The 21,694-nt window shown below is 38.8% G+C and overlaps 1 protein-coding gene across 2 annotated transcripts; it reads right to left on the reverse strand.

Moving 5' to 3' along the window:
- Positions 1 to 5,084: 5,084 nt before the first annotated feature.
- On the reverse strand, positions 5,085 to 20,436 carry clcn7 (chloride channel 7). Of its 2 annotated transcripts, XM_004071754.5 has the most exons (25): positions 20,186 to 20,429; positions 19,687 to 19,764; positions 17,945 to 18,010; positions 16,728 to 16,793; positions 16,507 to 16,639; positions 15,430 to 15,539; positions 15,032 to 15,112; positions 14,890 to 14,952; positions 14,626 to 14,709; positions 14,432 to 14,525; positions 12,938 to 13,002; positions 12,664 to 12,780; positions 12,523 to 12,577; positions 12,066 to 12,126; positions 11,329 to 11,470; positions 11,036 to 11,129; positions 10,672 to 10,844; positions 9,865 to 9,916; positions 9,643 to 9,770; positions 7,190 to 7,275; positions 6,959 to 7,091; positions 6,815 to 6,874; positions 6,552 to 6,728; positions 6,399 to 6,479; positions 5,085 to 6,324 (listed from the first exon to the last, which is right to left on the reverse strand). In XM_004071754.5, exons 1-25 carry the CDS (start codon positions 20,297 to 20,299, stop codon positions 6,238 to 6,240), a joined length of 2,400 nt encoding a protein of 799 aa, XP_004071802.1. In that variant the 5' UTR covers positions 20,300 to 20,429; the 3' UTR covers positions 5,085 to 6,237. The 2 variants fall into 2 exon arrangements, with proteins under 2 accessions (XP_004071802.1, XP_020561081.1); XM_020705422.3 differs by lacking the exon at positions 19,687 to 19,764 and having other exon boundaries at positions 20,186 to 20,436.
- Positions 20,437 to 21,694: the final 1,258 nt, after the last annotated feature.

Consider the following 21,694-nt stretch of genomic DNA (forward strand, 5'->3'; position numbering starts at 1 on the left):
TCTGTGACCACGCCCTGTCAGCAGCACACATCAACCCTATAGATTTTTTCTGTGTTTTTCTGTCTCTGAAGTTTTGACTCTGCTTTCATCTCTTCTCCTAATATCCCTGGAGCTGTGAGTGGTAATCTGGAGTACAAAGCAGGGTTTGATTCTCCCACTGGACCAGCAGACACCTCCCTTTTTCACGTACAAGCCTCACTCTGTCAGTCATTGTCTGACACAATTTTTGTGTTAAATATGTCATCCTTCCTTCTATTTTTACTTAAATTTATTAATTAAATTGAACATTTACAAAATTGCATGTTTAAAAACATGTTTTGCTCTTTCTTCAATCAATACTGACGATAGATTATAACACTTTGGCAGAGCTGAGATCAATTTCCTGAACAAGAAAATACCTGGTAGATCACAAAAATCCATAATAAAGTAATCAAAGTGAACACAATAAATTATTTTAAAAAGAATTACAACACAAATTTTGTGAAAAGGTGTAACAAAAGATGAGAAACAAACTCATCCTTCAGTTTTCAGACATGGTGAGAGCCAAAATTCAGAACAATCTGACCTAAATGAGGCTGCATCTACAGAAATTAATTCAGGAGCACATAGATCGCATTCAGGTTACTGATTTGGAAAAACTCTGTTTTTTGTTTTTTACCCAAAATGCATCAGGTGGAGGAAAGTAATTTGATTAGAAAAACAGCCACACCTCAGTCGCAGAACACAACCTTAAAGATGGTTGTCACTTTATTCAAATTCAATCTATACTGTATAAAATGTTTTGCTACTTTAACGATTTTAACGTCTTTGGTTCAAGAATGTGTCTTTCTTACTGTAAATTTGTCAATTACAATTTATTTATAATCTCATGTCATACAACAGTCCCTAAAAGTCCTTTAAGACACATCAAATAAATATATAAATACAATCAAAAGTAAAAACTGCTTTATAAAATGGAGGTCCCAAAACTTCCACTTATTGAGAGAAAAGTATGTGATTCAAAGAAACATTTCAAGCTAAAAACATTTTCTTTTCCATGTTTTTTAATAGTTTTTCAACCGTTTTCAGAACACCCTGAACAAGTTGCCAGTCTGTTGCAGGACTAAATACTTTTTAAAAGAAAATTGTATTTACCAGTATTGGTACTTATATCTCTGCTGCGATTAACGCAGTTTCTAGTCATATCAATCAATAATTTTTAGTGCATAGCAAAATCAGGTTGAGTTGCATTTTGTCTGTTTTATTTATTTATTCATTTTTGTTTTTGAAACAATAACATACAGTGTGTTCCAAATTATTATGCAAAATGTATTTAAGTTTCAAAAAGATAAAATTCTTTGTTTTCAATTAAACCTATTGATGATATTCTGTCTCAGGGCTCTTTGGATCACTGACATGAATATCAGATACCTGTGATGATTAGTTTGCCAGGTGAGTTCAATTACAGGAAAAACTACTCAAGAGGGACGTTCCACATTATTAAGCAGACAAACATTTACAAGAAATTTGGGAAAGGGAAAAAAAAAAAGGATCTCTCTGCTGCTGAAAAAGCATGAAATAGTTAAATGCCTTGGAAAAGGTATGAGAACCTTGGATATTTCATGAAAACTTGTAAAATTAAGAGATTTGTGGCTGATTAAGAGCACACACAGGTTTGTGCTATGATGGGATAATGATGCCTCAATGAGTGAAGAGTATTGACACATTACCCAAACTGTGTTGTTATATTGACATTGTTGCTCCCTCTCCTGTGAACTCTTCAATAATTGTAAAATCATTGCAAGTAAATGAAAAAAATAATAAGAATTGGAAAAATGAAAAAAGCTGTTAAAGTCCCACTTGAATGAAAATGGTGTTTTTAACATGTTCTAGGAGTATTTTGGAGGATGGAGGACATGAATAAAGAAAATTAACATTAAAACTGCCTTTTTGAGTATTTCTTTATTCAAAATGTAGTGAGTCAGCTCCCTGCTCCTCTCAATTCCGATCCATCACTTGTGGACAAATAAATCCATGTTCATCTTCATTTTCCTGGTCTGAGCTGACATCTGGATCAAAACTGTACTGTACAAAACAGCATGGACATAGTTGCAAGCATATTTGAAGCTCCAAGTGTCTCTGGAGTCCCACGAACATCAAGGTGTAGGATCCTCCAGTAGGGGTCACCAACCCTGTTCCTTGTGGGCTACCACCTTGCTTGTTTTGCAGCTGCTTCAGTAGATGCTGATTAGCTGGACTGAATCAGCCCAGTTTCTGATCGACTAAATACACCTGATCCAGATGAGCTGATGAGCATTTTTAGTTTATTAGCTTTTAATTTTTTGCATAATCTTATCTTGTTGCATAATCTTATATTGTTGATAAATGAAGCATCAAAAAGCCTAAAGAGCCGTTTGGGAGCTGAAAGAGGCCCTTTATAGAGAGCCAAACTAAAACAGCTGAATCTCTAGGAAAATCCAGAATTTCCATCACAACAATGAACCCACACTGGCAACAATGTTTCGGTCCGTTATAAAGTCTGGGTAAAGTGCAGCACCTATTCTGTTCAAATCGCATGTCAAACAACTTGGCCATTGACAGACTGTAAATGTGCTCAACAAATGAATTGACGTGATGAGGCCTCGTTTCCATCGGTAACGTGATTTATCGTCTACTCGAATCACTACTGAGCAACACTTCCAGTTAAACAAAAACGGATGCTGTGTCGACGAGGTGTTAAGCTGGACATGTCTAATGGTCAGCCACCCCTAAACAACACTCACAAACAGAAATGGCTGCAGTGGCGCCCACTGCAGCATTATGTCTGCGCCAGACATAATGAAGACTAACTTTCAGTCTTGTTGACTGATGACTAGCATGCAACCCTGGATGGTTCAGATGGATGAAGAAGTGGGTGGTTGGTGGATGGCCGCCCTGTCCCAACAAGGCTCAGCAAGGAGGTGGCAGAGTGATCTTTTGAGCCAGAATCATGAGAGAGATGGTTGGCCTCTTATTGGTCCCTGAAGGTGTGAAAGTGACTTCTTAAAAGTATGTGGAGTTTCTGACTGAGCACGTTCTTTCGTGGTACAAAGAGAAGAACCGTGCTTTCCATAAGAAAATGATCTTCATGCATGACAATGCACCATCTCATGATGAAAGGAATACCTCTGCATCTTTGGCTACTACGGGTATAAAAGGAGATAAACGGATGGTGTTGCCCCCATCCTCCCCTGACCACAGCCATATTGAGAACCTTTGGAGCATCCTCAAATACCTCAAATTATATGAGGGTGGGAGGCAGTTCACATCCAAACAGCAGCTATGGGAGGCTATTCTGACGTCTTGCAAAGAAATTCAAGCAGAAACTCTTTAAAAACTCACAAGTTTAGTGAATGCAAGAATGTTGAAGCTGCTATAAGGGACCCTATGTTCAAATGTAACTGGACCAATTGAGATGATACTTCTACCTTCCGTCTCTTCTCTATTCTTGATCATTATTCATCATTTAGTTCTCCTGCTCCTACACCTGGCTGTGGATTCTGCCTCTGGCTCGTCTCTGCTCTGTACCTGGCCGTGTACCTCGTCTCTGCTCCTGCTCCTACACCTGGCTGTGGATCCTGTCTCCGGCTCGACTCACGCCCCTGACTGTCCCCCCAACTTCGGCTGAATGAAGCTCGTCTGCTGGACTATTTAAATGTATAGTTGTAGAGTTAGATAATCTAATTCTTCTCTAAGAGTTCTGGAAAATCGCCTGTCCGTCCTGGGGGAGGATCCCTCCTTCATGTGGGCACCCCTGAGGTTTTTTGGTTTTTCCGGAATCTGTTTTTTTTAGGAGTTTTTCCTTACCGAGAAAGGGGGTCTAAGGGCAGGGATGCCAGTTTAGCATAGTCAGTTTGTTAGTTCAATTTAGTATTTTCCTATTGAACTCTTTGTATTCATGATCCTTTTGAGTTCATGTTTCACTTTTTCAATTACCGATACGAAGCCCATTGAGACTACTGTTGTTGTGAATTTGGGCTATACCAATAAAATTGAATTGAATCTAATTGAATTTTGATCGGAATAGCGTTTCCTTCCAATATGACCTCCTAATCCAGCAAATTAAATAAATGACCATTCACAGTTCTTTAGAATCTATTAAATGTTTACCAGTGCATTCGAATGTTTTTATTTTTGAAGAAAAATACTATTATATTTGGGAGTTATTTTCAATAATATTTAATATTTACTCTAATGGTTAGTGACTAGCAAATTATGCTGTCATTTGGATTAAGTCAATATCCTTAACTTTTTTATCTCTGTCACAAAGCCTGTAGTGGGACTAAGTATTTCTAGTACTAATTTTTCTTTTATATTTTTACTTCTTTTAATATTTTTTACTCCTGTGTCCCTTTAGTGCCTCCGTACTTAGTCGTCATCAACAATGTAAATATTATTTTTGTATAAAATTAAAGTTTTACCAATGTTGTACAGTGTTTAATCCATAGTTTTAGCATTACTGTTAAAGGATTTCACACTCATACAACAGATTAGATATAAAAACTTCATTAGAAAGCTCTTATTGAACAGTTTGTAACATTACCAGAAACTTTTTTTCAGTAGAAAAGCAACCAAAAACTGTTGCAACACTGCCATCTGTCTACTAATAACAGAAAGCAGCCTCTGATTAAGAGATTTTAAGGTACTCTTTGAATTCTTCACCATGCTGTTAAAAAAAACATTTATTCTTTTTTTGTTTTGCAAGATTAAATAATTTAAATATCCTTTAATTAAAAAATCAAACTGGCTAATTTGAACATATGATCAAAAATCTGTTTAAGACCTGAGTAACAGAATAATCCCCTAAACTCAGGAAAAGCTTCACATGTGGATTATCACAGTTTATAAGAGGTTTATGATTTTAAAACATTTAATAACCTGCACTTTGATTAGCTGCAAGTCAAGTTCAGAAAATCAAATTACTGAGTCTCCAAATGTTTTACTGATCTGACAAAATGCTTGCAAAAAATGATTTTTAGTGTACTCTAAAAGTCTTCAACAAGTACAAATATATTTAATATATCTGTAACATTAAAAAAAGATAAGCTAAAACACCTTTTGAGCAATTTTACTCCAACAACTACAGAATGTCTTTATTAATTCACAAAACTTTCTAGTGGGTAAAAAACAGGCAAAGAGGCCATTTCTCCATTTAGTATAATACAACTAAGATAAGACAGAAGACATAAATCATAAACAGTGACAAAAAATAACACTGATAGCTTCAGAAATGTTAGATTCAAGCAGCAAAATGAAAAACAAACAAATACACATTTGGTCAAATACCTCTGTGTTGGCATTTTGGGGGCTTTAAACCGCTGACTCCTGTTCAGTAGGAGAACAAAGTGCAAAACCTTCAAAAGTTATGAAGGAAACAGTTTCCTACATTTAAGTACCAATACGATTTTTGCCTGCAGTCGTCCCGCACACAAAAGGTACTGAGGTCAATGATAAAGAGGTACACAGAGGAGGTATTTGCCCCTTTGAGCAAACAAAACATGAGCAATAAATATGATTTACTCAGTGCAAACCTTCACAAACACAGACAGCTTGAAAACTCACCAAGTGATGGGAAGCCAACCGTTGCGCACAATGGATGCATTTTTGGAATAAACTTCAACTTTTCACAATTTGATGGATCTTAACATGACTTTGGACTTATGTTATGGTCATATAGACAGAGATTTTGTGTATTCAATCTGAAGATAATTTCACATGAGAATATTTTCGAAATTAAAGTTTTTCAACATTTAATTTGCAATTTGAAAAATTAACATTCTGTTATTGTAGTTTATCTGGGTTATCTGAAACCAAATAAAGCTTTCGGCCTTATTTATGCTAAATACAGCAGCTGAAACATTAGAAGTTTCACTATAATCTATGCTAGAAAAAGCATCAAAGTGAAGCTACATTAAAAAGAAGGGATCCAGAAAGAGTGTCAGTGAAGCTTAAAGTGTCACCAGTTATTCTGACTTGAGTTGAAAGGCATTCAATTAAATAAAAACAAGAAGTGATGCAGATAGCATGATGAGGAAGTACAAAAACAGCCAGTAATCAGAAAACTTTGGAACAAAGTCCAACTTTCAAAACCATGAGGAACTTTGTGGATTTTGTTTTCTTTTTGAGAAACAGCAGATCTCTTGGGAACTTCAGGCGTGTTGTTAAAGCTGCACAGCAGGCAGTCTCTGAGGCATCAGGCGGTCACAGTTTGTGTTTGTATTATGTCTGAGCCAGGTGGAGCTCCTCCAGCCCATGTTTGCCCAGGTGATATCTGGCCAAGTCTTTTCTGGTCACCAATCCGACCACCTGAAAAGAACCATGGTGACAATCTTCAGTTTCCAGGAGAAAACCATTGACATGTACAAATTCAGAACCCTTACCCGGTTTGTATCGTCTATGACAACCAGGTGTCTAAGCCCGAGAGCTCTGAACAGCTTAAACACTCGAGGCAATGAAGTTTCCTGCAGGTGAAAATTGTTTAGCATGAGCGTTCGTATAACATCCGTCAGCGTGGTTTCAGTAGAATCCGTTACCTGTGTGACGGTGTAGGGGGTTGGGTTCATGAACTCAGTGAGATCCATCAAACACTCCCTCTCATCCTGGGAGACGTGGATGCTCTGGATCGGGGGGAAACGGGGGTATGCATCCCTGAAATCTTTTAACTGAAGCTTCCTGCGGGTCAGCCGGGACCCGGCTAACTCAACAAACACCTGTTGGGAGAAAGCGGGAAGGGTCGTCACATAAAAGCTGCTTTTTTTGTTGATGCACACAGAGCTGCAGGCGTTGCTGTAGTTACCTTGTGCTTGAGGAGAACGATGAGCTGCGAGCGGAGGATGAGGCCACAGAGCTTAGCTGGCTGAGGGGGGGGGGGGGGGTCATTTTTATATAAGAGCATGACATTATTGCAGAAAATATGAAAATAAAAATGCAATAAAAATACCTCATCGTTTTCAGAAACCTGCACGACAACAGGGAAGCCGTTATGATTGGTGGAGGTGTTGCTGAGGACATCTACGATGGTTCCCACTTTCTCTATCCTGTTCAGACATGTGACTGGAGAGCTCATCACCTCTCTGGGTTATGAAAGGGGGGGTGGGGGTGGGAAAGAGTTTTAAAAGCGAAGGAAAAGAAAATAATTAGAGCATTTCTAATGAATCAGGAAGGATTGTACCTGGTGGTCAGCCAGTGCGAGGTGGCAGGAGCCTCCCAGTGCAGGAAGGGAACGCTCTGCAGCTTGATGTGAATGTCGTACAAACCCTGAAACCGGAAGATCGGTTCAGACACAATGTTTACAGGAAAATAATTACAAACAACAAATAAAAAGGATCCCATGTACATTCAGTCAGCAGATGTTCTGTTTGGTTTGTTCTAACAATATTATTCTGGAGATTTATTAATAAAAATCTGCTCATAATACCCGTAAAACTATGAAATTTGCAAACATCATTGTATAAAATTGCATTTTCATTTAGTTTTTTCACATTTTAAATTATTTTTGAGAATACTTGCAAATTTTGCTTTTTTTAGGAGCTAAACCATTGTGGAAAGAAGTTCTAAGAGCATTTTTAAGTTAATTGTTTGGGCTGTGGATGACTTTTTACAGATGACATATGCACTCTTGTTAGTAAGCTTTTAAGAAAGAGTTACAAACACTGATTTCTTGCTTAAGTTAGTTATTTTTTCTATTAAAATTATCAAAAAGTAAGAGGAAAATGACAACAAAACCAAACTGTCATGACATGTTGGTTTTAATTTAAATCAGGCATGTACAATGTCTGGCCCACGGGCCTAATAAGCCCGCATTCAAATTTTTTACCGGCGCTCAAGCACATGTCATAAATTCATTAATCAGAATCAGAATCTTTTATTGTCGTTATGCAGTGAACAAAGAAATTATTTTTGAGCAGCTTTTTTCAATAAATACTTACACAAGTATGAAAGACTGTACAGTAAAATAGAAATGATCATTGCACATAAATTTAAAGTGCAGCCAGAGCATGTGACAGTGTATTTAGTGACGAGTGACTAGTGGGTTATGTTAAGTCTGTGTGTGGGTGGGAGGGAAACATGTGTGTAATTGGTGGAGGAGGGGGGGTGGATGGACTTCACAGCTCTGGGGAAGAAGCTGTTTCTCAGTCTTTTGGTGTGAGGTCTGATGCTCCTGTATCTCTTTCCAGAGGGAAGAGGTACAAACAGTTGGTGTCCCAGGTGGGTGGGGTCAGCAGCTATCCCACCAGCCTTCCGTCGGACCCAGCTGTCGTACACTGAGTCGAGTTGTGGGAGAGGTCCTCCCACAATCTCCTACCGCTACCAGGAAAGTGGAAATTGACTTTTTTTGGTGCAAAGACAAAACAACTGTGTCTGCCTAATATGCCAAAAGACCGTAGCTGTTTTTAAGGAATTTAATATCAAGAGGAGACATTCAAACTTTGACAAACTAACTGGAACAAAACGGTGAGAAAACTTAAAGCAACTGGAAATTCTTAATGGCACAGCTGCGTTTTTCGAAAGAACCCTCGAGTCAAATGAAAATGCCACAAAAGCGAGCTACGAGGTAGCGACACTCATTACAAAACACTGCAAACCTTTTACCAATGGCCGATTTATTGAAGGTTGTGTGATGAAAATGGTGGAGAACATTTGCCTGAGATGAAGCAGGAGTTTGCTCATGTTTGCCTGAATTGGAACACTGTGGTCCGGAGAAATTAAGACATTTCATCCAATATTATCTGTTCATCCGACAGTAGAAGGCCAAAGGAGTGGAATTTGAGGGAGGGGTTTTTCATTTGCCTGAGATGAAAGCATGGCCGTGTTGAACACTGCTCATGTTTTTGAGATGTTTTTCTCCATGCATCCAAATGATGCTCCAGACCACCTGCAGACAGTGCTGATTGAGCAGCACGCGACGTTGAGGGAAGCAGTCCACAACAACAGCTCCCTCTTCTCACTTTTTACCGCCAGCTGGATAAAGGCAGCTTTCAACAGATGCAAAACATCTGCTATGAAAATGTTGAGCTGTGAAAAGACATTCTCCATCACGAACTTTAACAAAAAATGTGTGGGACTAAGGGACTGTCACTTAATTAACATATTGCACATCAAAACTTTGAGAGTCTTTGAGACAGATTTGGCCTTTTTTGATGCAGTCGAGATCTCAGTTATTTGATTGTCTTCTGTGGTGATTAAATAATAAAATTCCAGTATTGTGTGCGATTAAAACTGTATTTAGACGCGTTTGTGTACTATGTGTAGAAATGAAAATACCACTGCAATAAAAATGTTCACTAAACTTGTCATTTGTATTTAAATCTTATATAAACAGTTCAAGAATGCAGGCCAAATGGTTGGCCTAAATTCTTTGGACACCCTTGATTTAAATGATTTTAGTGGCATTTTTCTTTCTTTTCTTTTGGTTGTTTTTAACTGTAAATTGCTTTGAGTATTTCAAAGCATGAGACACACTTTATAAACATAAATTTTGATTTAATTGAAGTAAAAATACACCAAAAAAAATCAAGGGCAGAAATATTTTATATAGTTTCTAGAAATCCCACCAAAGAGTTGCTTTGGACCACTTTGGGTAGAAATGGGGGTTGATTTCTTGCCCTGTGGCTCATAACTGACCTCCTGAAAGTAATCCCCAACGATTTTAGCAGTCAAAAGGACAAGCATTATGGGAAGGCCGTATGTTACGTTTCCCGTCGCCTCCACCAGTATGACAGTCAAGCTGAGCGTCATTCTGACTATCCCACCTGTCCAGAGAAAATGGTGTTAAGGCAAACCTTCAGAATGAACAGATTTATTATTCATCAACAGCAAAAGCTAAAAGCTGAGGGATGTACTCACCTAACTGAGCTGCAGCTCCGATTAAGGCGTATTTACCAGGATCGGCCCAGATCTATCAGAAGAAAAAAAATACTTTCAATATATCTTCTAGACCAGTGGTCCCCAACCTTTTTAGCGCCACGTCACACAAAGTTCTCACGGACCGGCCTTTTTTCTTTTTTTCTCCAATAAACTTTATTGCACATTTCTCAACTTGACGGACCGGTCTTAAGATGTTGGCGGAGAATTACTGTAGCAACGCCACGCAGAAGGAGGAACAGATATGTGACAACACAAATCCCGAGCTTTAATTTTGACACGCATGGATAGAACATCGCGCAGGAGTCATCATCCTCTCCCCTTCCCACACTCATGGTGCAAAAAAGAAGTACTGTCTATTAAATGTAGCGTTCTTTTTTGGAAGTTGAAGGCTCCTCTTCTGTCTCCTGGCTGGGCGTTTTCCCCTTGGCAAAGAAACTTTCCAAAGATGTTCGTTATTTACTCATTTTGCTAGCTTCTTGGTTTTGTTTGTCCGGTAACCTATCACGTGACCGAGAAGAGCGCCTTGGCCTGCTTCAAGAGTGACATAGTAACAGAGAATCAGGAAATTTTTCAAAATAAAAAATCTTTCAGATTCCGATAGAAATAAACCGGAAGTCATGTAAGTTATTCTATTTTTTCTGTGCTGCCCAGTACCAAATGACCCACAGTCCGGTAACGGCCCGCGGCCCGGGGGTTGGGGACCACTGTTCTAGACACTATCTGCTCTCAAGCCACTTTCCTAGTTTTATTCAGAACCAGAACCAGGAGGAAGTAAAAAGGACTGACCGAGCCAGCAGAAGCCAGAGAAGCCAGCCAGATACCACACAACCTCCCCCAGGCGGCGCCTATCAGAAGAGAAGGAATGAAAACCCCCGCGGACACCGCCAGTCCGTAGGTCCAACACGCCAAAAAGAAATATGTTATGGTGAATAAACCCAGCGTCAGGGGGTTGTAGGTTCCTTCAAAGGAAAGAAAAGATTAAAAAGCAATCAGAAAATGACCTTTTTTAGACCAAAGAACTCTCTTTGTCTTTCATAGACAAGCTAGACTTTAATCTGATTGTTGTAATTAGTCTTTATCTAGGAATTTCAATAACATTTGCAGCTTTAATATTCAGACATTGCTGCAGCGTCATCTTGAAAACTGTTACCAGGCTGGTTGTGGAAGAGGCTGCGCACACTTCTCTCAGGAGTGTTGAAGAAGGCTGTGGCCATGGAGTTATACTCTCCATCTGCGCAGAACAACTGGATGAAGGACAAAAAACAAAGTTTTTCTTGTTTAACTCGTGATAAAGACAACATTTTATTTGATCTTAGCTTAATTTCAATCTAAGGTTGAGAAAAAACTGGGGGTTTTTGTGAAGAACAGCATCTGCTTTGGCATAAACAAGAGTATTCTAGACTGAGAAGTCTGAAGCGGCTGATGATGAAGTGGTGGGAGCACCTGCAGTGGGTACTCTTCTGCATGCTCCGAATCCAGAGGCTGACAGTCATTGGAGAAATAGATCATGGTGAACGACACAGTCGCCGTCACCGCTGCAACCAACATGGCCTCCATCACCTGCAGACACGGCCGGTGAACGTATCTGGAAACACAGAAGCTTCTATTAAAACCTGCTGCGTTCCCAGGAGGCGCTCCCCTATAAGATAGAAATGTCCTACAGACACAAGCATCACACTGGAAACATTTAGAGTTTGGCTTTAAAAAATAAAAGCTTAATTTTACACTCATTAAATGTTACAGTAACAAACTTGGATCTTTTTGTGAACATTTGCAGTGACGTTTTTTTTTTTAACTGTACACCCCAAAGTGTTTATTTCTGCTTCAAAACTGGATCAAGTAAATTCAATTTCTGAATATGAATAAATATGAAATCTATTAAACTTTTCTGATAATTCCTGAAACAAGAACCACATTAGTCAGGTAATGGAAACTCTAAAAATATCTTAAAATAAAAAAATTAAGCAAAAAATGTTTTTTGGGAAAATAGATACATTTTCTTACAAAAAATTTATAACAGAAAACTTTAATTTTGATGAGATCATGGATTATTATTGATCTACTGGCAGCTTTGAAATCTGAAGAATGACCATTTCTAAAAGATCACAAGAGCTGAAGTGCTCAGGTCTTCTCTAAAAACACAATGTTTTCATGAGCCAAAGGAGTTTTCAGAACTACACCTGATCCTGAAGATTGTCAGCCAGTAGTTGAGAAAATTAAACAGAGCTCCCAAAGCTCCACCTAAACAGCAGAGGAATGAGACAAATTACCAACAAATTACCAGATGGCAAAAAAGGAAACAAAAGATTGTTTAAAATTATTGAAAACTTAACAAGAAATAGAGCCAAAACTTGGTAAAAGTGTGTTCAGATTCCTAAATTTATGAGGAGATGACATTACCTCAAAACCGTTGTTCATCAATTCAGACAATGTAAGAGATTATAAGGAGGAGGAATGTGTGTGTGTGTGTGTGTGTGGGGGGGGGGGGGGGGGGGTCAGGACATATTCCGACATTTTTTAATCACACACACGATATCATAGAGTGCCATAGATTGGTTTAGGGCACTATCTCTCAGAGAACCCAATGTGTGTTTGTTGAAAGTGTGAAAACAGACTTTTTGAACATCAGTATCTTACCTATTGCTCCCATAGCAATGAACAACGGAATTTCATAGAGGTTGTAATTTAAATTCTATAGGAAAAATACAAAGAGGTACGATTCAGATTAACATTTATGATTCAAAAAAATATGTTGAAAAAAAGTAGTTTGGTTCTCACCTCACTCTCAAAACGTCCAAAGTTAATAAGACCTGGATTGGAAAGGTCACCTGTATTATTGTGATAAATACTCAGGAAAAAGTTCAGAGTGAAGGTGGAGATCATGGAGGCAAAGAACTGCAAACGAGGAGAAAAGAAAGTTAACTTAAATAGAATAAACAGAGAACACAATCATGTGTCTTCTCTGACCTCAAATTTAACTGAATGTTATTTGTTTGATTGTCTCAAATCCACTTTGGGTTATTAATGGTGTTTAGTGGCAACATAAACTTACAATTCTCCACGTCAACATCTGGTTCCAGAAGGAAGCTCCTTCCTCCAGAGAGAACAAAACACCGCCTGTTTAAATCCAAAGCAAAGTCATGCAGAAAAACAAAAGACGTGTAAAGATTTGGTTTTTGATCATGTTACTTTTATTTGACAGTAAATAAATATTTCCTCTTCAAACATTTTCATTGTAGTGCAAGTAATCCTATTCATTACAATTCATACAGTGTGATTTCCTGGATACTTTTTTTTTACATTATCTCTCTCATAGTTACTTCTAAGAACATTCAGACCAAACACATCTTCCTAAGTGAGACGACTTGCAGTGACTGACCAATACTTTATTTGCTCCACTGTTTAAAATCAGTGTTAAACTGCTAGGAAAAAAGACTGACTAGTCTTTTCTAACACTCAAAGACCAAATACTCCTTTCCAGAACATAAATGTACCATTTTCATACTGTGGGGTTAACAGGGTAACATTTCAGGAAGAAATATGGTGTAGCTTTTTTCAAACCATTAGTCTGAATGTAAATCCTCAATGTTCTTTTTTTTTTTAAAGATTTTTATTCAATTGAACCTTTTCAAGGGGCCTTATAAGGACATTATTACCATATGGGAATTTCTTCAAACATTAATCTGTATAAAGATCCACTCTGGTGATCTTTTAAACTATTTTCAAAGCGTTCCCAGAAGTCTTTTAATTGTGATTGTGCCGGTTCAGATCAGTTCAGATGAGGAAAATGAAGACGCACATGGATCTACAGTAGTTGTCTATGAGTAGATTCATCAGAAAGGAGTGGAACGGGGAGCTTGTGACCTGCCCAGCATATTTTCTACATGACAAATACAATCTTTTTCAATCGGCATTTTTTCATCTGCTCCTGATTCATTTAAATTACGAAATACTCAGAAATGCAACTTTCTGCTTAATTTTCTTTATATATGTGAAAACACCAAAAACACAATTTTCATCAAAAATATACTGCTTTAAGTTAGCTTTTTTGGGCCAAGACAAGCAGCAAAGAAATCTATATAATGGAAAATATATGAACACAAAAACAAATGAAATTTTTCCAATGATCAAAAGGGTCGGCGGTTCGATCCCCGCTCCCCCCAGTCAACTGTCATTGTCTCTTTGGACAAGACACTTCACCCTTCTTGCCTCCAGTGTGGCTCCACCGGTGTGTGAATGTGAATGAATGTCCCAGTGATAGTCAGAGGGACCGTAGGCACCAATAATGGACACATTGTGAGCGTCTGGAAAAGCGCAGATAAATCTAATCCATTATTATTATTATTAATATAACTTTCATATTCTTTACAGACTGATTTCAATGAGCATTACCACCAAAATCCCTTTAATGCTGACTGTGTTTATGCGCATTAAGAGTACATTTTTAGCACTGTACGGTTTCAGGATTCTTAGTTTTAAGAGTTTGCTTAAACTTTTTTCTGCAGTTTTGTTGTTTTATTCTTCACAAAAGTTCCTCGCTTCTTACCTACAGGAGCTCCAAAAGCAGCAGAGACTCCAGCAGCAGCTCCAGCCGAGACAAAGTCCCTTTTTTCGGTGTCCCTTCGGAAATATTCAAAGATCTACAAAGTAAAATGGAGGCGCCTTACGGGATGTTTTTCCGGATTTAAAAAAATTATCCAGAAACAATTCTGTTGGCAATGTCAGTTATCAGACACTGACCATTAGATCTTTCTTTAAGGTGGTGCTTCTACCCTGGGAGACTCCTGCAGCAACGACAGCGCCTGAGTGAATCATGGGACCTTCCTAGGGGATGGTTAGCAGATATGTTACATAGACTTCAGACAACTAACAGCAAACATTCCAAACACTGGTTTTTAAATCAAGAAAAATATTTTTTTAAATCTTCAAATGCATCTCTTCCTCCTTCCTTGAAAAGCCAGAGGGCAAAAGACTAACAGGTGAGATGTTCAGAATGTCGTTTACCTTCCCCACAGCGAGACCTCCAACCACTGAACAGATGACACCACACACTTTTATCACCAGAGTCTGTGGGGGACAGAGGGAAACATAAGCATGTGCGTCTGTAGCTCATTCGTCCTGCCGCTCGTATTTTCATGTGCTTCACCTTGAGCCGCACCACTCTGGGAATCTTGACTCCATTCAGGTAACATTTGATCTGAGGAATCCCACTTCCGGCTGCTACAGGCTAAAAAGGAAATTAGACAGCGAAGGGAAAAAAGTGGCGTTTAATGGTTTCTAGTTGCTCTCAGTTGTCTCTTGTAAAAAAAAAAAAAAAAAAGAAAAAAAAAGAAGGTTAACAAACCATGAAAGCGGGAACAGAAAACGTTTTTAGAGTTTGGTTGAGCACAGAGGAACATGCAGCTATTCCCCTTTTCACTTATCAAAGAATTTATCAGACCAAACCAATCGAAATATGCTCTCATGCTCTACCAACAAAACCGAAAAAAAGAAAAATAGGAAGATCACCATGATTGCCACACTGATTTCCTCTTTCAGCCTCACCTCAAAGAAGGCCACAAGGATGGATCCCACCATGACAAAGGAGAAGTTCAGGACAGCCCAGAGGATGAGGGAGATGGACAGTCCTCCCACTTCTGTAAACCTTTCAATATCTGTGACACTTTAGAATGAAGGTATACACACAGCTGAGGTCAGCCAGTTTCTATTCTTTTTCTCTCAAACTATCTGACCCAAGAAAATCAGAAAGAAGAAATGACATTGCTCAATAGAGAAAATAGGTTCTCACTATCTATGGTAAGTGGCCTATACTTAAATAGCACTCTACTACCTTATTAGAGGGCCAAAAGCGTTTTACTGTCAGTGCCATTCACCCATACACACAGATTCACACACTACATACACACTGGGCATTTAACCATAAGCCCATGGTGTTCACACTGGATGAACAGGGAGGGGGTTCTTCCTCTGTTTACTAGCCCATGTCCACCACCTACAGTTGGAAGAGGCTTAATGCGAAATGACAAGGCAGCACAAATCTCATCAGTCTTGCTCCAGGCTTTTCTTTCACAGCCCTATTTCGATATTTGAAAGCCTTGATGTCATATAAATGTGGCTCGGCACAAACCACAATTATTACCTTCCCCTCCATAAATTAAAAAGGGACCCCACCTATATCACACTACTAAATCCAAGTTCCTGATTGGTCAAAGTTTGACCTGATTTAACTTTGAACATGCGTTCAATGGCCGCACAATTTGTACTTAGAGTCCAAAAACGGTAGTAAAAACTTGCATAGCAGCCTGTGAATGCAACAGTTTTGAATGCGGAAGCCTAAAATGTACGTGCATTTACATAGCCTTTTCATTGGAATTGGCTGCTTGAACGCACATTGTCGAGGTTGGTGTAAACCTAGCTTGATTGCAGCTCCGCTGCTGAACACTAGCGCCAACCTATAACCACTAGGAGCAATGTGGGGTTCAAAAACACTTCGACATACGGGCGGGCAAGGCGGGAACCAAGCCTGTGATCTCCCAATCAGAGAGCCACCGCTCTAGCTCTGCACTAAGGCCACCTACGGTATGTCTACTAAATATAAAATGTAATAAAATCTCAGGATACTTTGTTTAATTGCTTCATATTTGTATCCTGCCAGCTTTTCCACCACAATGTCGATAAAACAGGCGATGAGTCCCGTCAGCAGGCCGATCAGCCCACAGATCAACCAGCGGCTGATTTCAAGACAACGGAAACCCTTAAGACACAAAAAATGAAAAGAATGATTTGCTGCAAAATGCCACACAGAAGCAGCAACATTTTAAAACAGCCCCTGCTCCACTCACCGTAAAACTCATCCGCCTTTCCTCCTCAAGAAACAGCTGGTTTTCACTGTTATCATAATCCAAACTCTAAAGTAACACAAAACACAACATGAGGTTCAAACATATATCTTAACTGTTAAAGTCCCACCCCGATCATCCTTTGATTTATTGTAAAACCTTTCCCACGGGGTTTTAATTAGAATTGTGCTGTTTTTAGCCAAAACATAAAACCTGTGTCATTTTCTAGGCCATAGTTTCTGCAGAGCGCCAGGAGTTTCATAGAAATTCACCTCTGAGTCATGGGGGGGGACTGTTGGTGCAGAGGACCCCCCGCCCTCCCTTCCTCTCCCCATTACCAAGAGCTCTTTGTTTATAGAGCGAAGTAGTGTTTTTTACGTCACAAATAAGCTTTTTTTAAATGCCATCTTTTCATCTGCTTCTGCTTCACAAGAATTGGAATAAAAGACTACTTGAAAATACAATTTTGATCTTCATTTTCTTTGCATATGTCCATCATCAGAAAATGTCACAAGAAGATGGTAAAAACACATTTTTGGGTCTTTAAAAGCCTTTTTCTTAAATCAGAACCAACATAACGATCAGAGTGAATTTATAGCGTAGCAAAAAGTAGATTACAGGCGCTGGATTATGTCATACTGGAAACTAAAAGCTTTTTTTTTTTTCCTTTGTCAGAACGAAACCTGCTCAGCACATCCATTTGTTCACTCCTGTTTTTGGGAAGCACAGCTTTTTTCCCCCCATTACAAATTCCTTGAAGTTTCTCACATTTCTCTTCTTTTTTTTGTTTGCTTGTTGCACAACTTTTTAAAATATTGTCACACTTGCGTCTCCAACCCGGTTCCTTGTGAGTTACTGCACTGCTTGTTTTACAGCTAGCCCTGCTTCAGTAATTACTGATTGGATTGAGTGACCCCAGTTTCTGAATGACTGAACACACCTGACCCAGGTGACTAACAATTACTGAAGCAGGGCAATAGCTCACGAGCAACGGGGTTGGAGACCACAGTAAGAGCAAGTAATTTAGAGAATTTCACAACCAGAAATGCACCTTTTTTTTTAAAATCATCTTTCTTTCTTTTTCCAGAAAATTCTTTGTTTTTGTGTCTCTACAACAATTAAGCAACAAAACCCTTTTTTATATGAAACAAGATCTGCTGGTAATTGTAATATTGCAAAATGTTTCAGCTTTTATTTTGGAACAAGGTGACGTGTTTCACCTCATATTTAAGTGACAGGAGCTTCTCATTGTGTGGGATCTCTTTAGGCTGCCCTCGTGCCGACTCCTGCAGAGAGAAACACACCAAAGTTGATCTATGACCCTGCATGCACCACAAGGCAAGGTGAAGCATCAGTTGGATCAAATATGAATAGAGAAGTGCTGCTTTTAAAAAGCTTTTTAGATTTTTTTTTTAAAGGAAAAAGCAGATCGTGTTAATAAATAGTAGAATGAAAGACAAGCAGGAAAGCAGCAGCATTTTCTCCACAAAATCTAATTTAGGATGAACTCATACAAGTTTCACAAAAAGTTTTTTTTTTTTTTTGCTTTTTGGGGAACTGCTGGGGAAAGAGGGAAATCCAGTTCATGAGAGCAGTGCATGCAAGCTGATTTGAAGCATGCTCAAGCATATGCACAACTCACAACACAGCCATGACTACAGAAACACACATTCACATGATCTGAGTCACATTCCCATCAGGAAATTCAGAAAGGACTTCTAACTGTTCCTGTCAGCGCAGGAAATGAAGACAATGTAGGTTTTAATGATGTCTCCTGAGATTCTACTAACAAATTTAATCAGTTCCGACAACAGGGTTTTTTAAACGATTGGACCACAAATATACAGCATCTGCCACACCTTTTTGCTTCCAAAAATGTATGGGAAAAAGCTGAGATGTAAATTCAATGAGAAATAAAATGTTTGTCCTCGTGATCAGACCACCCAGCAAGTTTGCCACTCGGATCATCTTTTTGAACTATTTTAAAATTGTTCCCAATGTTTTTTTTTTTTTTAATTATGATTATGCCGTTTTTAGGGGAAAGTAAAAAAAAAAACAATTATTTTCTGTGACAGATTCTACAGAGCAGCAGGAATTCCTTAGAAATTCGCCTCTGAGTTGTGGGCGGTACTGATGGCACGAGTAAGTCCACCCCTGCTTCTCAACATCCTTCTGTTGACGCCCTCTCCCGCTAGCTTACAGCCCCTAACAACCCCACACTAACATTACCAGAGCAACAAAAATGGCGATCATTATTGAAGCTATCCAGCTGTACAGTTTTGACCTCAAATGAGGAAAACAAGAAGAGGTGGCTGGATCTAGTCGTCTACACGTGGATGCATCAGAATGCCGCGGACGAGCAGGGAGCTTCTGTGTCTTCCAAGGATATTTCCACAGTGTAAATACGATCTTTTTAAAAGAGCATTTTTTTTCGTCTGCTCCTGATTCTTTTGAATACTTTAAGCATAATTTTCTTTATATGTCCATAATCAGAAAAATGCCACTAGGAAACACCCAAAACATGATTTTTAACAGAGTGGGTCTTAACGTCAGAGTTGGAACAAGCTTTGGTTACTTATATAACTTATGTTTGTTCAAAAAATTGGTGCATTTTTGAACATGCGCCACATTTTGTGATTTGCAAAATCCCATTCGCAAACATGCACAGCGGAGTGACGTCAGCCATGACCCGCATCACCCTTCTCAGCTGACTCGTGTTATTTTGTTAATATCTTAACACTTGATGAGCATAACAATTTCGCCCTTAGAACTCCATTTTGACAACAGATCTAAATCAGTCTCTCTCTTTTTTTGACACCAGACACAATGTGAGGTTGATTCACAAACTGACCAGGAAGTTGCTTATCTAGTTTCTAAGAATATCCAGCCGCATGTGTGACCAATAGAAGCAGCAGACAGGAGCAGCAGAAAGTAACACAGCGTTTGGAGATTGGGACTTTACCTCTTCTGCCGATATCTCCTCTTCCAAATCCACCGTGCTCAGTCTGTCTATTTGAAATAAACTGCCTCCTTCAGAGAACTAAAAACACCACAGACGGTTACAGGAGCTAGGCTGATGAGCCACAATTCATCATCAAAAAAGGTCTTTTTTTGGCCCCTTTATTTGGTCAAAAATCAGGCGTCAGCATGAAATAGTCTTTTCGTGTTTGGCATTCTAATTTCCACTGTAAAATCGCTTTTCTTGATTTTTTAATCAATTTATTTTCTTACGATTGACGTAACTTTTACGGTATCTATGACTGAGGCTGAGCGTCATGCTATTTATTACCACTCATTAGCGTAGCATGACATAAAAATATTAGGATTACGTGCGATAAAATCATACAAACCATGCAGTCTTCATTTTATATTCGTAAATAAATTAGGTTCAATAGTTGCTTTGGTTCTGGGTAGCACAGCTGTTAATTCGGTGTTTGCCTCTCTAAGCTAGCTAGCTGTACCTGTCTGGAGTGTCTGGGCTGCTCGGATCCGTTGAGCAGCGGGGTTCCCTCTCCCACTGGCCCGAGTTCATCCCCGCGGCTGGACCACGACACCTTCTTTGTGATGTTTGACATGATGGTGGCTAATAACCACGAGGTCAAACTATAGAGGGATAGTTGTTGATGGCTAACTACCAAAATCGGATATCCCCATGATCAGTTGTTTAACTCGTGACGCTTTGTAAGGGGCGCGTGAAAGGACAAAAGTGTGTTTGGCGCGTTGGTTTGTGGGACTTGTAGTGATTAACAGGAAATCCAACATCATACATTTTTAAGAGTTTTCTAATAGAAAAAACAAGTTATTTCAAGAAGTCTAGTGAAGGGATGATCTTTGTTCTATTTTTTTGTGAATATTGATTTCTATTGTCTCTGCTGCTGGTTGAAGTTGTGGTCGCAAGGTCTCTGGTGCCTGTCGTGGCGATGCTGTCAAACTGAAGAAGGAGTCTCACCAGGGCTAGCTGCAGTGGTGGCTTTTCCTTTTGGGTACACTGGATTTTTTGTAAAGTGAAAGAAAAAAATAAGAGTCTGCATCAAAGTGAATTTGTTTCCATTATCTGACTCCTCTTGACTCTTGGTGTTTGACAGACGAAAAAGTCTATTCTAGGTTGTGGAAAATGGACAAACGATCAAAGGAAACATCAGGTGCCCTGTTTAAAAACAAAAGAAGACAAGACACATGGCTAATGAAGGTTTCCACTAAATTTGATTAGTCTTGTCAATTAGCTTAGTATTTCATCTAAGCTCTTCCTCTTTCATCATACATATAGTCTATGCTTCAGATGCAATATATACAATCATTTTTGTCTATGTTTTTTGTTAAGTTTTATGTGACACTTAAAAAATAGAAAAATAGGTTCTTTAGTTTCCATTGATGTTCATTCAAGAAGTAAACGGAAATTACCGGAATTAATACATTCATAATTCGTGTCAGGGTTGTATTTAGCTAATGAAAAAAAGAAAAATATGGCAATTATTACAAGAGCCAGCCAGCCTTAAAAAAACACAAGCTGATAATCTGTTAAGTGTGAACTAACTTATATACTTCATCTTTTTTATTTTATTTTAACTGTCCTGTCCAACAGCTGGGCAAACAGATGAGAGCTGAAGGCCTCTTGTGTTGGACATATTTTACTTTAACAACAGGGGTTATGAGTCTTCAGACAAACCAGAGGTATGTCTGAATAAACCCCTTTTGTAATCTAGGCGAAAACTTTATTAATTTTAATCATATTTAAAAATCTTTGGTGTTGGACCGGACGGAAAAGGAGGGAGGGAAGAAGAGAGAGGGATTTAAGAGAGGGGGGGTAGTAGGGTGATGATAGAGGGGGGGGGGGGGGGGGGTAAAACCCTGAAGCAGCATAAAGCAACAAGTTGCTGGATGTTTATAATCATTACAGTCAGGTTCAGATGTAATACAAGTCTATAAGGGTGGGGCCTGTCCACACACACACACAAATGTTATAAACATAC

This window comes from Oryzias latipes, chromosome 8 (assembly GCF_053564925.1).
Source record: "Oryzias latipes strain Hd-rR chromosome 8, Olatipes_Hd-rR_3.1".
In the NCBI taxonomy this organism is placed as follows: domain Eukaryota; kingdom Metazoa; phylum Chordata; class Actinopteri; order Beloniformes; family Adrianichthyidae; genus Oryzias; species Oryzias latipes.

Bases quoted from the DNA above. Each gene is read 5' to 3' on its own strand.
- clcn7 (XM_004071754.5), bottom strand. From the start codon at position 20,299: ATGTCAAACATCACAAAGAAGGTGTCGTGGTCCAGCCGCGGGGATGAA. The intron at 16,794-17,944 runs GTGAAACACGTC...GTGTTACTTTAG, and splicing joins TCCTGTCACTTAAATATGAG to AGTTTGGATTATGATAACAG. The intron at 16,640-16,727 runs GTGAGTGGAGCA...TTGTGTCTTAAG, and splicing joins AAAGGCGGATGAGTTTTACG to GGTTTCCGTTGTCTTGAAAT.